The sequence below is a fragment of the Balaenoptera acutorostrata genome, chromosome 2 (genome assembly GCF_949987535.1).
Source record: "Balaenoptera acutorostrata chromosome 2, mBalAcu1.1, whole genome shotgun sequence".
In the NCBI taxonomy this organism is placed as follows: domain Eukaryota; kingdom Metazoa; phylum Chordata; class Mammalia; order Artiodactyla; family Balaenopteridae; genus Balaenoptera; species Balaenoptera acutorostrata.
In genome coordinates, this window is record NC_080065.1 from 185,901,574 (window position 1) to 185,915,572 (window position 13,999).

Below are 13,999 nucleotides of genomic sequence, written 5' to 3' on the forward strand. Positions count from 1 at the left end.
CTCCCCGCTCCCGGCCTCGATGGGGCTCCCCGGGCCCATCCGAGAGGTCCGGGAGGGGAGGAGCCCGCAAACCCTGGCCCATACCCGCCCCCGCGGGAGACCGAAACCCCGGAGACCCAGAGTCGGAGGGCGCGGGAGCAGCGGGGGCGGGGACGGCGACGGACGCGCGCAGCGCCCCCGACGCGCCGAGACAAAGAGCCCCCGCCCCTAGCACCGCCTCTAGGCCTCCGGGCGCGGGGTCTCGGGCCGGGCGGGGCCCCTCCCTCCCCGCCTCCCCTCCGCCCCCGCGGGGGAGGGGCTGGCTTTGTGCTCGCCGCGCCGCAGCCCCCGCCGCCGCCAGCTGCGCACTCAGAGCGCCGGCGCGCCAGGTGAGGGGCCTGCGGGCTGAGCGAGGACCCCACCGCTCCTCCGGTCCCGAAAGCCCCCGCCCTGACGCGCGGGACGGACCCCGGCCCGGAGGCCCCTCGGTCAGGCCGTCCCCGCCCTCTCTGCCGAGCCCCCTCCCGGCCCCCCATCCGGATTGGCAGCCGGAGCGTCGGGCAGGGCCGCAGTGCGCGGGGGGAGGCCGCGGGCTCCCCCCTCCCCGGCCTCAGTTTCCCTGGGCGGTTCCTGCGCATCCTGGCCCGCCCCTCCTCTGCGGGCGCCGGGCACCGCGTTTCCCCAGGGCTCAGTCTGCGCCCCTCCCTCCTCCAGCGCGGCTTTGTCCCCTCCCACCACGGCGTGTGGCGCCCCCGGCACCATGATCTCGACCAAGGAGAAGAATAAAAGCCCGAAGGACAGCATGACGCTTCTGCCCTGCTTCTACTTCGTAGAGGTGAGTGGGGGGGTGGTCGCGCTGGTGGGGGCGGGGCAGAGGCCTCAGTTCCGCCGGCCCTCGGGGACCCCCACGCCGAGGGACGGGCACAGGTCGCGTCAGCCTCGGGTCCAGGCACAGCTAGGGTGCCTGGGGGTGGGGGTGGGTCAGAACACTTGGGCTCTGCAGGACGAGTAGGAGTTGCAGAGACGCAGAAGGATGTTCTGCAGGAGCTGGGCAAATGCTGGGAGGCGGGACCTTCAGTCTGGGGTACGGGTCAGCAGCTCAGATGAAGGGGCTGGAGCAAGGTGCTGGGGGCCATGGGTGGGGGGGCGCGGGGTATGGATGCGGTGTCTTCCTTTAGCGTGAGGGCCGGAGGCCTGAAGGTCTGAACTGAAATCCCTCCTCTGCTAATGGTGGAGGCTCCTGCACTTCGCCAAGCTCTGATAGGACAGGCTGGGCACATAGTGAAGGCCTCGTGAGTGTTTAAGAAGTAAAAGATGGTAAATGCAGCCACCGGGCACATACTAAGCGCTAATGAGTGCAGACAACGTGTAGCCACACTTAGATGGTTAGCACCTGGGTTACCCACAGCGCACCCTGCTTGCCGTGCTGGGAAGCCCAGCTCCAGCGAGGGGCCCAGATAAGGTGTGGGTGGAGAGGGGGAGCCACCAGACCTGAGCAAACAGCATCCCCCGCCACCCTGTGCAGGGTCACCCAGGCTGGTGGGTACCTCCCCAACGGGCAGGAAATCTGATGATTCTTCAGATTTGCATTTGAATCCTCATTACAGTAGGTTGTACCTTCTCAGTGTTCTCCAGGCCTCACGGAGGCAGCACTCCCCCCCTCCCCAGGCACCTTCCCCCCTCCACTTCCCACTACTCTCCCCTGTGTCCCCTCCCAGAAAACCTTTCACACCCATTTAAGTCCACCAGATATGCAGCCTCCCCCCACCACCTTTGCAAGCACAAGTTCCTGCCCTTGGCTTTTTTCTAGCGGAGATCGTTGCTTACCATCGTCCCAGGAAATGGTGCCCCATCCTTTTTCACTGCCACGTAGTACTCCAGCGCTGGGCCCCAGCCCCAGGGAGTTGGGCACTCGGGTGCTTCCTAGCCTTTGTGTCTCACAGACATTCCTAGAAGGAGACTCTTTAAGCCCTTTGGCCTGTGTCACCCCGCACAAGTGTGCAGAGCTTATCTGCAGGGTACCTCCCTGGGGAGCAGGGTGTGGTCACTCGGGAAAGACCCCAAAGTCCTCCCACGGAGGCCCCCACGTGCGTGCCTGTTTTCCCGCAGTTGCGTCTGCCCCGAGCGTTAGCGGCGTCTGGATTTTGACCCAGCCAGGGGGCACAAAACCATATCCCAGAACCGGTCTGCATTTCCTTTACGGCCAGTGTTCCATTCATTTTTTTTTTCTTTTTTTTTTTAAACGCACACGCCCCCAAAGCAAGCAAGTTGGCTCGACATCGTGGGTGTGTGTGAGTGATCTTCCTTTGGTGCGGAGATATGCACTGAGGGGTTCCTGGTTTTCAGCCGAGGGTCTCAGGAAGCGGTGAGAGGCCGGTGGTGGGATTCCGCACTTACAGACCCTCAGGTGGTGGCAGGCTCCGACGGGGGACCTCCAACCTGCCACCAGGGGCCGCCGGTTCTCCCTCCAGTCTGGTCCGGCGGGCAGATGCAGGCAGAGGCTGGAGGAGAAGCAGGGGAGCCGGCCAGGCGTTATAGCCAGCACCGCCTGGGGCTTGGAAAGTCGTGGGGGGTCTTCAGCACGACCCTGTCGCGGAAAGATTTGGTGATTTTAAGACGCTTCCCAGTCCCCACCTAAACCCTCTTTGTGGCCTGACGCTGTCTGCCCGCCGAGCCAGATGACACTGACCGTGCGATCACGGAGGCAGCCGCTAACTGCTGCTAATACCGCTACAGGCTCCACGTGCGTCAGACTCTAAGCGCTTTCAGTGTATTTGCTTATCCAGTCCTGCATTGAAGCCCTGGGTGGTGGCCACTTTATTGGTCCTGTTTTCAGCTGGGGAAACTGAGGCACCGGGAAGAGGTGGAGCCAGGATGCAAGCCCAGGCAGGTGGCTTCATTTAACTGCCTTGGGCCTCATGCCTGCATGCAGCAGGCACTCAATAAACGCTCCTTGCACACCAGCCCAGCTCCTGCAATCTCACCTTTGGCACTTCCCCTCTGGGAGCCCCCGGCCAGGGCTGCAGGGAGGGCCGAGACCCCTCTCAAGGCGCCGTACAAATCGAGTGGAGGTGGGGGCTTCCCAAGGCAGCTGGGCGCCGTTAGGGGCCCGCCTACTCTCTGGTCCCCAGATGTGCCGGCCCCACCTGGGCCTGGTGGGGGTTTGAGTTTGAGATCCTTGGACCAGAAGGGGAGGCAGAGGACACCGGGAGGTTCTGCTCGCATAAGAAGGTTCCACTGGAATCTGCTCAATAGCTTTGCAGCACGAGTGGGTGAGTGAGTGAGGTGTAGATCCTGCCCCCTGCCCTCCTCGGGCGCCATGTCTGCGACTTGGTCAAACGCAGCTCAGTTTTCCTCAACCTCAGCCTCCTGCCCGTTCATCACGGCTGCTGTGAGCAGGAGGAGCGTCATGTGTGCTGTGTGCCTATCACCTGAGGACACATGATCAGGGTGTGCAGAAGGACAGTTGCACAGATGAGTGATTCAAAGAATCCGTTCATTTATTCAGCACCTACCATGGACCAGATGCCCATCTTCTCAGGGCTGAGTGTGAAGTTGGCACATAGAGGTACAGGGTGCAGAGGAAATAAAGCAGCGCAAGGGACGGAGAGACTGCTGCCAGGAAGGGGGTCTCCGAGCAGGGCCAGACACCCCAGAGGAGTGTCTAAGTGCATCCTTCTATCCCTGAGAGGAAAGGCCCAGAGGCAGGAACCTGTCTGTTGTTTCTAGGTTGTTCAAGACAGCACGGGTAGCTGGAGGAGAGAGATGAATGAAGTGGTGAGTGGGTGGATGGATGGACTGATGGATGGGTGGGTGGAATGATGGGTGGATGGATGGATGGATGGATGGATGGAAGAAGGCAAGCATGAGTGGGTGGATGAATGGATGGTGGATTGGTAGATGGATGATGGAAGATGATGTATGGAGGATGGATGGAGGATGGGTGCTCGGATGGATGGATGGAAGGAAGGGAGGATGGATGGATGGATGATAGTTGGATGGGGGAAATGGGTGGGTTGATGGATGGATGGGTGGGTGGAAGAAAGGAAGGAAGGAAGTATAGGTGGATGGATGGATGATGGGTGGGTAGATGGATGGGTGGGTGGGTGGGTGCACTGATGGATGGATGGATGAATGGATGATTGATGGATGAGTGGAAGGGTGGGTGGGTTGATGGATGGATGGGTAAGTGAAGCAAGTATGAGTGGACGGGTGATGGCAGATGATGGATGGATGATGGATGGGAGGATGGATAGGTGGATGGCTAGATGAATGGAAGGAAGGGTGGGTGGATGAACAGATGGATGGGTGGATATTGGATGAATGGATGCTTGATGGATGAGTGGATGGGTGGGTTAATGGATGGATGAGTAAGTGGATGGATGGATGGTGGATTTATGTATGGATGATGGCCGGCTGGCTGGCTGGGTGGTTGGCTGGATGGGAAATGAATAAATGGATAGAAGCATATTGGAAGTTGATGGACAGAGGGATGGGTGTTTGAATGAATGGATGATTGATGGATGAGTGGATGGTTGGGTTGATAGATGGGTAAGTGGATGGATAGTTGATTTATGGATGGATGGATGGGTGGGTGGATGGAAGGAAGGCTGGGTGGATGGATGAGTGGTTGGGCGGAAAGATGAATGGATGCATGGGTGGGTGAGTGGATAGAAGGAAGGAAGGAAGGAAGTACGAATGGGTGGATAGATGGATGGATGACGGAAGATGATGGATGGATAGAGGTGGACTGATGGATGGATGATGGAAATTAATGGAGGGTTGGATGATGCATGGGTGGATGGATGAACAGATGGGTGGGTGGGCGAGTGGTCAGATGGATGTAAAATGAATAAATGGTTAGATGTTGGAAGTTGATGGATGGAAGGATGGGTATTTGGATGCATGGATGATTGATGGATGAGTGGATGAATAGGTGATGGATGGATGGTGGATTTATGGATGGATGATGGTTGGGAGGAAGGATGGATGAGTGGATGCATGAATGGTGGATTGATGGATGGATAGGTGGGTGGAAGAAAGGAAGGGGGAAAGGAAGGAAGTGTAGATGGATGGATGAATAAGTGGATGGATGGTTGGATGAATAGGTGATGGATGGATGGATGGGTCGATGGGTGTGTGGGTGGATGGATTAATGGATGAAAGGAAGGAAGGATAGGTGAATAGATGGATGGATGGATGTTGATTGATGGATGGGTGGGTTGATGGATGGATGATGGAAGATGATGGATCAATGGGTGATAGATGGATGGGAGAATGGATGGGTGGGTGGGTGGATGGATGATGGGAGGATGGGTGGATGGGTGGACAGATGGGTGGTTGGTTGGATGGATGGAAAAAGAATAAATGGATAGATGGATATTGCAATTGATGATGGATGGGTGTTTGGATGAATGGATGATTGATCGATGAGTGGATGGCTGGATAGACCGACGAGTAAGTGGATGGATGGTGGACTTATGGATGGATAATGGATGAGTGGGTTGATGAATGGATGATGGATGGATGAGAGGATGGGTGGGCTGATGAATGGATGGATGAATGGGTAGGTTGATAGATGGATGCACAGATAGATGAGTGGATGGGTGGGTGGGTGGGTTGATGGATGGATGGGTGAGTAAGTGAATGGATTTATGGGTAGATAGATGGAAGGAAGCAAGCAAGCAGGAGTGGATGGATGAATGGATGGTGGATTGATGGATGGATGATGGAAAATGATGGATGGATGGGTGAATTATGAAATGGAAGGAAGGAAGGAAAGGTGGATGGATGGTGGATTGATGGATGGATGATGGAAGATGATGGATAGATGACAGGTGGGTGGGTAGATGGATGGACAGAAGGATGGAAGCAAGCAAACAAGGGTTCATGGATGGGTGGGTGAAAGAAAGGAAGAAGGGAAGGGAGGAAGGAAGTGTAGGTGGATGGATGGTTGGGTAGGTGGGTGGATGGATGGATAGATGGGTGGGTGGGCAGATGGATGGATAGAAGGAAGGATGGATGAGTTGATGGTAGTTTGATGCATGGATGATGGAAGATGATAGTTGGATGGTTGATATATGAATGGGTGGGTGGATGGGTGGGTGTATTGATGGATGGGTAAGTGGATGGGTGGGTGGGTGAGTGGAAGTAGGAAGTGTGGATGGATGGATGGATGATGGATGGTTGGGTGAGTGGATGGAGGTGGATTGATAGCTGATGGAAGATGATGGAAGGATGATGGATGGATGAATGGGTGGGTGAGTGATGGACAGATGGGTGGGTGGGTGGGTCGATGAATGGGTAGGTGAATCTGTGGATGGGTTGATGGATGGATGAAGGGGAAAAAGGAAGCAAGTATAGGTGGATGGTTGGATGTTGGATAGAAAATTGGGTAGATGGATGGATGGGTGGGTGGGTAGATTGTGGATTCATGTATGGATGATGGAAGATGATGGATTGATGGATGACAGATGAATGGTTGGGTAATGAGTGAAAGGAAGGAAATAAGGAGTGAAGGAAGGAGGTGTAGGTGGATGGATGTATCTATGGATGGGTGGGTGGTAGGATGGAATGATGGATGGAAGGAAGGAAGGATGAGTGGGTGGATGGATGGATGGAAGGAAGGAAGCATAAGTAGGTGAATGAATGGACAGTGGATTGATGAATGAATGATGGAAGATGATTGATGGATGAATGGATGGATGGAAGGAAGGATGAGTGGATGGATGGATGGTGGTTTGATGTATGGATGATGATGGAAGATGATGGACAGATGATAGATGCGTGGGTAGATAGATGGAAGGAAGCAAGCAAGCAAGCAAGCATGGGTGGAAAGATTGGTGGGTGGAAGAAAGGAAGGATGAGTGGGTGGATGGATGGATGGAAGGAAGGAAGCATAAGTAGGTGAATGAATGGACAGTGGATTGATGAATGAATGATGGAAGATGATTGATGGATGAATGGATGGATGGAAGGAAGGATGAGTGGATGGATGGATGGTGGTTTGATGTATGGATGATGATGGAAGATGATGGACAGATGATAGATGCGTGGGTAGATAGATGGAAGGAAGCAAGCAAGCAAGCAAGCATGGGTGGAAAGATTGGTGGGTGGAAGAAAGGAAGAAGGGAAGGGTGGAAGGAAGTGTAGGTGGGTGGACAGATGATGGATGGGTAGGTGGAGGGAAGGATAGGTAGATGGGTGGGTGGGTGGATGCATAGGTGGATGGGTGGGTTGGAGGAAGAATGAGTAGATAGATGGATGGTGGATTGATGGGTGGATGATGGGAGAGGACGGATGAATGACAAATGAATAGATGGATGAACAGGTGGATGGATGGGTAGTGTATGGATGGATGGAAGGAAGGAATCAAGCAGCATGAATGGGTGGGTGAATGGATGTAGGATTGATGCATGATGGATGGGAGGATGGATGCGTGGATGGATGGATAAATGGATGGGTGGGCTGATGGAGGGATGGGTGGATGGTTTGATGGGTGTGTGGGTGGGTGGATGGATGGGTGTGTGGGTGGGTGGATTGATGGCAGGCTGGATGTATGATGGATGGATGGAAGGAAGGGAGGATGGGTGGATGGATGGTCAGATGGGTAGGAGGGTGGTCTGATGGAAAATGAATAACTGGATAGATGGATGTTGGAAGTTGATGGACAGGATAGGTGTTTGGATGAATGGATGATTGATGAATGAGTGGGATGGTGGATGGATGGAAGGAAGGATGAGTGGATGGATGGTGGATTGATGGATGGATGATGGAAGATGATGGATGGATGGGTGGGTGGATGGGTGGGTGGAAGGGTGGGTGGGTGTGTGGTTGGATGGGTGGATGGAATATGGATGAGTAAGTGGGTGGATGGATGATTGATGGGAGGAAAGATGGGTGGTCAGATGTATAATGAATAAATGGATGGATAGATGTTGGAAGTTGATGGACAGAGGGATGGGTGTTTGGATGAAAGGATGATTGTTGAATGGGTAGATAGGTGGTGGTTGGATGGATGAGTGGGAGGGTGGGCTGATGGATGAATGGGTAAGTGGATGGATATACGGATAGATGGATGCGTCGATGGAAGGAAGGAAGGAAGCATGAGTAGATGGATGAATGGATGGTGGATTGATGGATGGATGTGCATGGATGGATGGATGGATGGATGGATGGATGGGAGAAAGGAAGGACAAGTGGATGGATGGATGGTGGATTGATAGATATTGGAAGATGATGGGTGAATGGAGGGATGATGGGTGGGTGGGTTGCTGAATGGATGGATAGGTGGGTGGAAGAAAGGAAGGAAGGAAGTGTAGATGGATGGATGGATGATGGATGGGTAGATGGATGGATGATGGATGGGAGGCTGAATGGGTGGGTGGATGGGTGTTCAGATAGATGGATTATGAATAAATGAATGGATAGATGTTGGAAGCTGATGGATAGGTGTTTGTGGATGGATGGATGGGTGGACGGGTTGATGGGTGTGTGGGTGGGTAGATTGATGGATGCAAGGAAGGATGAAGGGATGGATGGGCGGATCAAAGGAAGGAAGCATGAGTGGATGGATAGATGGATAGAGGTGGACGGATGGATGATGGATGGGTGGGTGGGTGGGTGGATTGATGGATGGATGAGTGGGTTGATGGATAGATGGTTGGGTGGACTGGTGGGTAGATGTATGGATGGGTGAGTAAATGGATGGATAGATGGATGGAAGGAAGGAAGGAAGCATAAGTGGATGAATGAATGGATGGTTGATTGATGAATTGATGTTGGAAGATGATGGATGGATGGATGGAAGGAAGAATGGGTGTATGGATGGTGGATTGATGTATGGATGATGGAAGATGATGGATGGATGGGTGAGTAGGTGGATGGATGTATGAATAAATGGATGGAAGGAAGAAAGGAAGCAAGCAAGCATGAATGGTAGATGTATGGACGGTAAATTGATGGATGGATGGCTAGATGGAAGGATGAGTGGATGGATGGATGGATGGTGGATTTAGGTTAGGAATAGGTGATGGAAGATGATGAATGGATGGATGGGTGGATGCTGGATGTATGGATGATGGGTGGATGGATGAATGGAAGGAAGGATGAGTTGATGGATGGTTGGTGGATTGATGGAAGATGATGGGTGGTTGATGGATGGGTGGGTTGGTTGATGGATGTGTGAATAGATAGACGAAAGGAAGGAGGAAAGCAAGCAAACAAGCATGAGTAGATGGATGAGTGGATGGTGGATTGATGGATGGATGAATTGGTTAATGGATAGATGGAAGAAGGAAGGAAGGATAAGTGGATGGTGAATTCATGGCTACATGATGGGTGGATGGATGAATGATGGATGGGAGGGATGGATGGATGGATGATGGATGGGAGGGATGGACGGATGAATGATGGATGGGAGGGATGGATGGATGAATGATGGATGGGGGGTGAAGGATGAATGGGTATGTGGGTTGAATGGATGGGTAAGTGGATGGATGGGGTGGGTGGGTTGGTAAGTGGAGGGTAGTAAGTGTGGGTGGATGGATGGATGATGCATGGATGGGTGGGTGGATGGATGGAAGGAAACATGAATGGATGGATGAATGGAGGTGGATTGATGGATGGATGATGGAAGATAATTGAAGAATGGATGATGAATGGATGGATAATGGATGGATGAATGGGTGGATGGATTATGGATGGATGGGTGGGTGGGTGGATGGGTGGTGAGTGAAGCAAGCATGAATGGATGGATGAATGGATGGTGGATTGATGGATGGATAATTGAAGATGATGGATTGATGGATGGGAGGATTGGTGGATGGATGGAAGGATGGGTGGGTAGGTGGGTGGGTGGCCAGATGGATTGAAACTGAATAAATGGATAGATGGATGTTGGAAGTTGATGGATGGAGGGATGGGTGTTTGGATGAATGGATGATTGATGGATGAGTGGATGGGTGGGTTGATGAGTGGATGGGTGGGTTGATGGATGGATGGATGGATGGGAGGATGGATTGGTGGGTGGGTAGGATGGCTGGCTGGAAGGAAGGAAGGGTGGAATGGTGGATCAATGTGTGGGTGGATGGGTGAGTGGTTGGGTGGAAGCATGAGTGGATGATGGATGAATGGGGATGTGGATGATGGATAGATGGTTGGGTGGTTGGGTTGATGGATGGATGCCTGATGGGTAGGTGTGATGATGGATGGGTGAAAGGAAAAAAGGAAGCAAGCATGGGTTGATGGATGGATGATGAATAGATGGATGGATGGGTGGGTGGGTGGATGGACAGAAGGAAGCATGGGTGGATGGTTGGATGATGGATAGATGAGTGGGTGGATGGATAGATGGGTGGTTGGATTGATGGTGGATTGATGGATGGATGATGGATGGATGGGTGGGTAGGTGAGTGGAAGGGAAGAAGGAAGGATGGAAATGTAGGTGGATGGACATACCTATGGATGGATGGGTGGGTGGGTGAGTGGATGGATGAATGGAAGGAAGGAAGGAAGCATGAGTGGGTGAGTGGATGGATGGGTGGGTGGGTGGGTGGTCAGATGGATGGATAATAAATAAATGGATGAATGGATGTTGGAAGTTGGATGGATGGATGGGTGTTTGGATAAATGAATGATGGATGGATGAGGGGATGGGTGGGCTGATGAATGGATGGATAGATGGATGGATGGGTGGGTGGGTAGATGTATGGATGGGTGAGTAAATGGATGGATAGGTAGATGGAAGGAAGGAAGCATAAGTGGATGAATGGAGGTGGATTGATGGATGGATGGATGGGTGGGTAGGGTTGATGGTCGGATGATGGACTGATGGATGAATAGATGGGTGGGTGGATGGGTGTGTGGGTTGATTGATTGATGGATGGATAAGTGGATGGATGGATAGATGGAAGGAAGGAAGGAAGCACGCGTGAACAGATGGATGACGGATGGATGGATGGATGGAAGGAATGTTGACGGATGGGGTGATTAGCGGATTGATGAGTGAGTTATGGGTGCAGGAATGGCTCTGTTGGATGGACGGATCTGTGGATGTTACACAGATGGGTGGTGGGTCACTGGATTGCTGAATGAGCTGATGCGTGGGTGAACGGCAGCACGGACATGTGGATAGCTGGATGAATCAGTGAAGGGACTGAATTCACGGGCGGATGACTCCGTCAACGAGTGTGGCGTGACCCTGGCCAGTCCCGTTTCTGCAGCTGCCCATAGTGGCGTCCTCCGTCGTGTCTCTGTACTTTCTGGAGCTGACCGACCTCTTCAAGCCGGCCAAGGTGGGCTTCCAGTGCTACGACCGCACGCTCTCCATGCCCTACGTGGAGACCAGCGAGGAGCTCATCCCGCTGCTCATGCTCCTCAGCTTGGCCTTCGCTGCGCCCGCGGCCTCGGTGAGTCCTGGTGCGGGGCGGGGCCGGCTGTGGGCCCCGCGGCCGCGAGCCCGACTGAGCGCCTCCCTGTCTGGCAGATCATGGTGGGCGAGGGCCTGCTGTACTGCTTGCAGTCCCGGCTGTGGGGCCGCAGCGGGGGCCCGGGCGGGCCCGAGGGCAGCATCCACGCCGGCGGCTGCAACTTCAACTCCTTCCTTCGGCGGACGGTGCGCTTTGTAGGTGAGTCCCCCACGGCGTCCGCACGCCGAGGGTGGCGGGTCTGGCCCCAGCTCCCGCGCCCGGCCCTCACCCTCCCACCCCGCAGGCGTCCACGTGTTCGGCCTGTGTGCCACAGCCCTGGTGACCGACGTCATCCAGCTGGCCACGGGCTACCACGCACCCTTCTTCCTGACGGTCTGCAAACCCAACTACACCCTGCTGGGCACGTCGTGTGAGACCAACCCCTACATCACGCAGGACATCTGCTCCGGCCGCGACACCCACGCCATCCTGTCTGCACGGTGAGCGTGTCCAGTCCCCGTCCCATGGAGCATGCAGGGAAACTGAGGCAGGGGCCCGGAGGTGGCGGGGCTCACCCGGGTGCCTCTTGCAGGAAGACCTTCCCATCCCAGCACGCCACTCTGTCTGCCTTCGCTGCTGTCTACGTGTCGGTGAGTCCCGGCCGGCCCAGCCCCATGCCCTGGACACCCCACTGGGACCGGCTGCCCTGACCGCCCGGCCTGCCCCGCTGCAGATGTACTTCAACTCGGTCATCTCGGACGCCACCAAGCTGCTGAAGCCCATTCTGGTGTTCTCCTTTGCCATCGCGGCGGGCGTCTGTGGCCTCACCCAGATCACGCAGTACCGCAGCCACCCCGTGGACGTCTACGCCGGCTTCCTCATTGGTGCTGGCATTGCTGCCTACCTGGTGAGGGGCTGAGGGGAGAGGCCCGGGTGCCAGGGGGAGGTCTGAGGGGGGAGGCCAGCCCCACCCTGGGGGACTCTGCTGAGTTTTGTCCCTTGGTAGCTAGAGGCAGAATCTCATGGGCCCAGACCTGCCAAATGTGCAGAGTGAGCGACCTGAGGCCAGAATTTGTCCCATTGGGAGAAAGGCGGACTTCCCCTCTCGGACCCCCATGGCAAGTCTGTGGCTTGGTGGGGACCCTGGTCTCTGGCTGCCAGCCCCACGCCCAGCCCGTGTCTCATCCGTAGGCCTGCCACGCTGTGGGCAACTTCCAGGCCCCGCCGGCAGAGAGACCAGCGGCCCCGGCACCTGCCAAAGATGCGCTGCGGGCGCTGACCCAGCGGGGCCACGACTCGGTGTACCAGCAGAATAAGTCCGTGAGCACCGACGAGCTGGGCCCCCCCGGGCGGCTGGAGGGTGTGCCCAGGCCTGTGGCCCGTGACAAGACCTCACTGGGCAGCCTGAAGCGGGCCAGCGTGGACGTGGACCTGCTGGCCCCACGCAGCCCCATGGGCAAGGAGAACATGGTGACCTTCAGCCACACGCTGCCCCGCGTCAGCACGCCCTCGCTGGATGACCCCGCCCGCCGCCACATGACCATCCACGTGCCCCTCGATGCCTCGCGATCCAAGCAGCTCATCAGCGAGTGGAAGCAGAAGTCTCTGGAGGGCCGCGGCCTGGGGCTGCCGGACGAGGCCAGCCCTGCGCACCTGCGGGCGCCAGCGGAGCCCATGGCCGAGGAGGAAGAGGAGGAGGACGAGGAGGAGGAGGACGACGACGAAGAGGAGGAGGAGGGGGAGGAAGGGTGTCCAGCCCCGCCTTCACTGTACCCCACAGTCCAGGCGCGGCCGGGGCTTGGGCCACGGGTCATCCTCCCACCGCGGGCTGGCCCACAGCCGCTGGTGCACATCCCCGAGGAGGGGGTCCAGGCGGCGGCAGGCCTGTCCCCCAAGAGCAGCGCGGCCGTGCGAGCCAAGTGGCTCATGATGGCAGAGAAGAGCGGCGCCGTGGTGGCCGCGGCCTCCACGCAGCCCCGCGTGGCCAACCCGCCGCGGCTGCTGCAGGTCATCGCCATGTCCAAGGCCCCAGGCGGGCCGGGCCCCAAGGCGGCTGAGACAGCCTCATCCTCCAGCGCCAGCTCCGACTCGTCCCAGTACAGGTCGCCGTCAGACCGTGACTCAGCCAGCATCGTCACCATTGACGCGCATGCGCCCCACCACCCCGTGGTCCACCTGTCTGCGGGTAACGGGCCCTGGGAGTGGAAGGCGGCGGGCGGCGGGGCCAAGGGGGCCGAGGGGGAGGGCGGCTACGAGCTGGGGGACCTGGCTCGCGGCTTCCGTGGGGGACCGAAGCCCCGGGCTGTGTCCCCAGGCTCCTCTGTTAGTGACGTGGACCAGGAGGAGCCGCGGTTCGGGGCCGTGGCCACCGTCAACCTGGCCACAGGCGAGGGGCTGCCCCCACTGGGTGCGGCCGACGGGGCCCTGGGGCCGGCCAGCCGGGAGTCAACGCTGCGGCGCAAAGCGGGCGGCCTGGTGCTGGGCGAGCGGGAGGCTGCGGAGGCGGAGGCGGAGAGCTACTACCGCAAGATGCAGGCAGCCCGCAGGTTCAAGGACTGAGGGCGGGGGCGGGGCCGCGCGGCGGGGGAGCGTCTGGCTGAACGCAGACGTGG

At 56.5% G+C, this 13,999-nt stretch overlaps 1 protein-coding gene across 1 annotated transcript; it reads left to right on the forward strand.

Annotated features, from left to right (window-relative positions):
• On the forward strand, positions 1-13,946 carry PLPPR3 (phospholipid phosphatase related 3). Its single transcript, XM_028165046.2, has 8 exons — positions 1-368; positions 694-814; positions 11,202-11,387; positions 11,465-11,606; positions 11,692-11,887; positions 11,980-12,037; positions 12,121-12,294; positions 12,579-13,946. The coding sequence occupies exons 2-8, from the start codon at positions 740-742 to the stop codon at positions 13,944-13,946; spliced, it is 2,199 nt and encodes a 732-aa protein (XP_028020847.2). The 5' UTR covers positions 1-368; positions 694-739.
• The last annotated feature ends 53 nt before the right edge of the window (positions 13,947-13,999 follow it).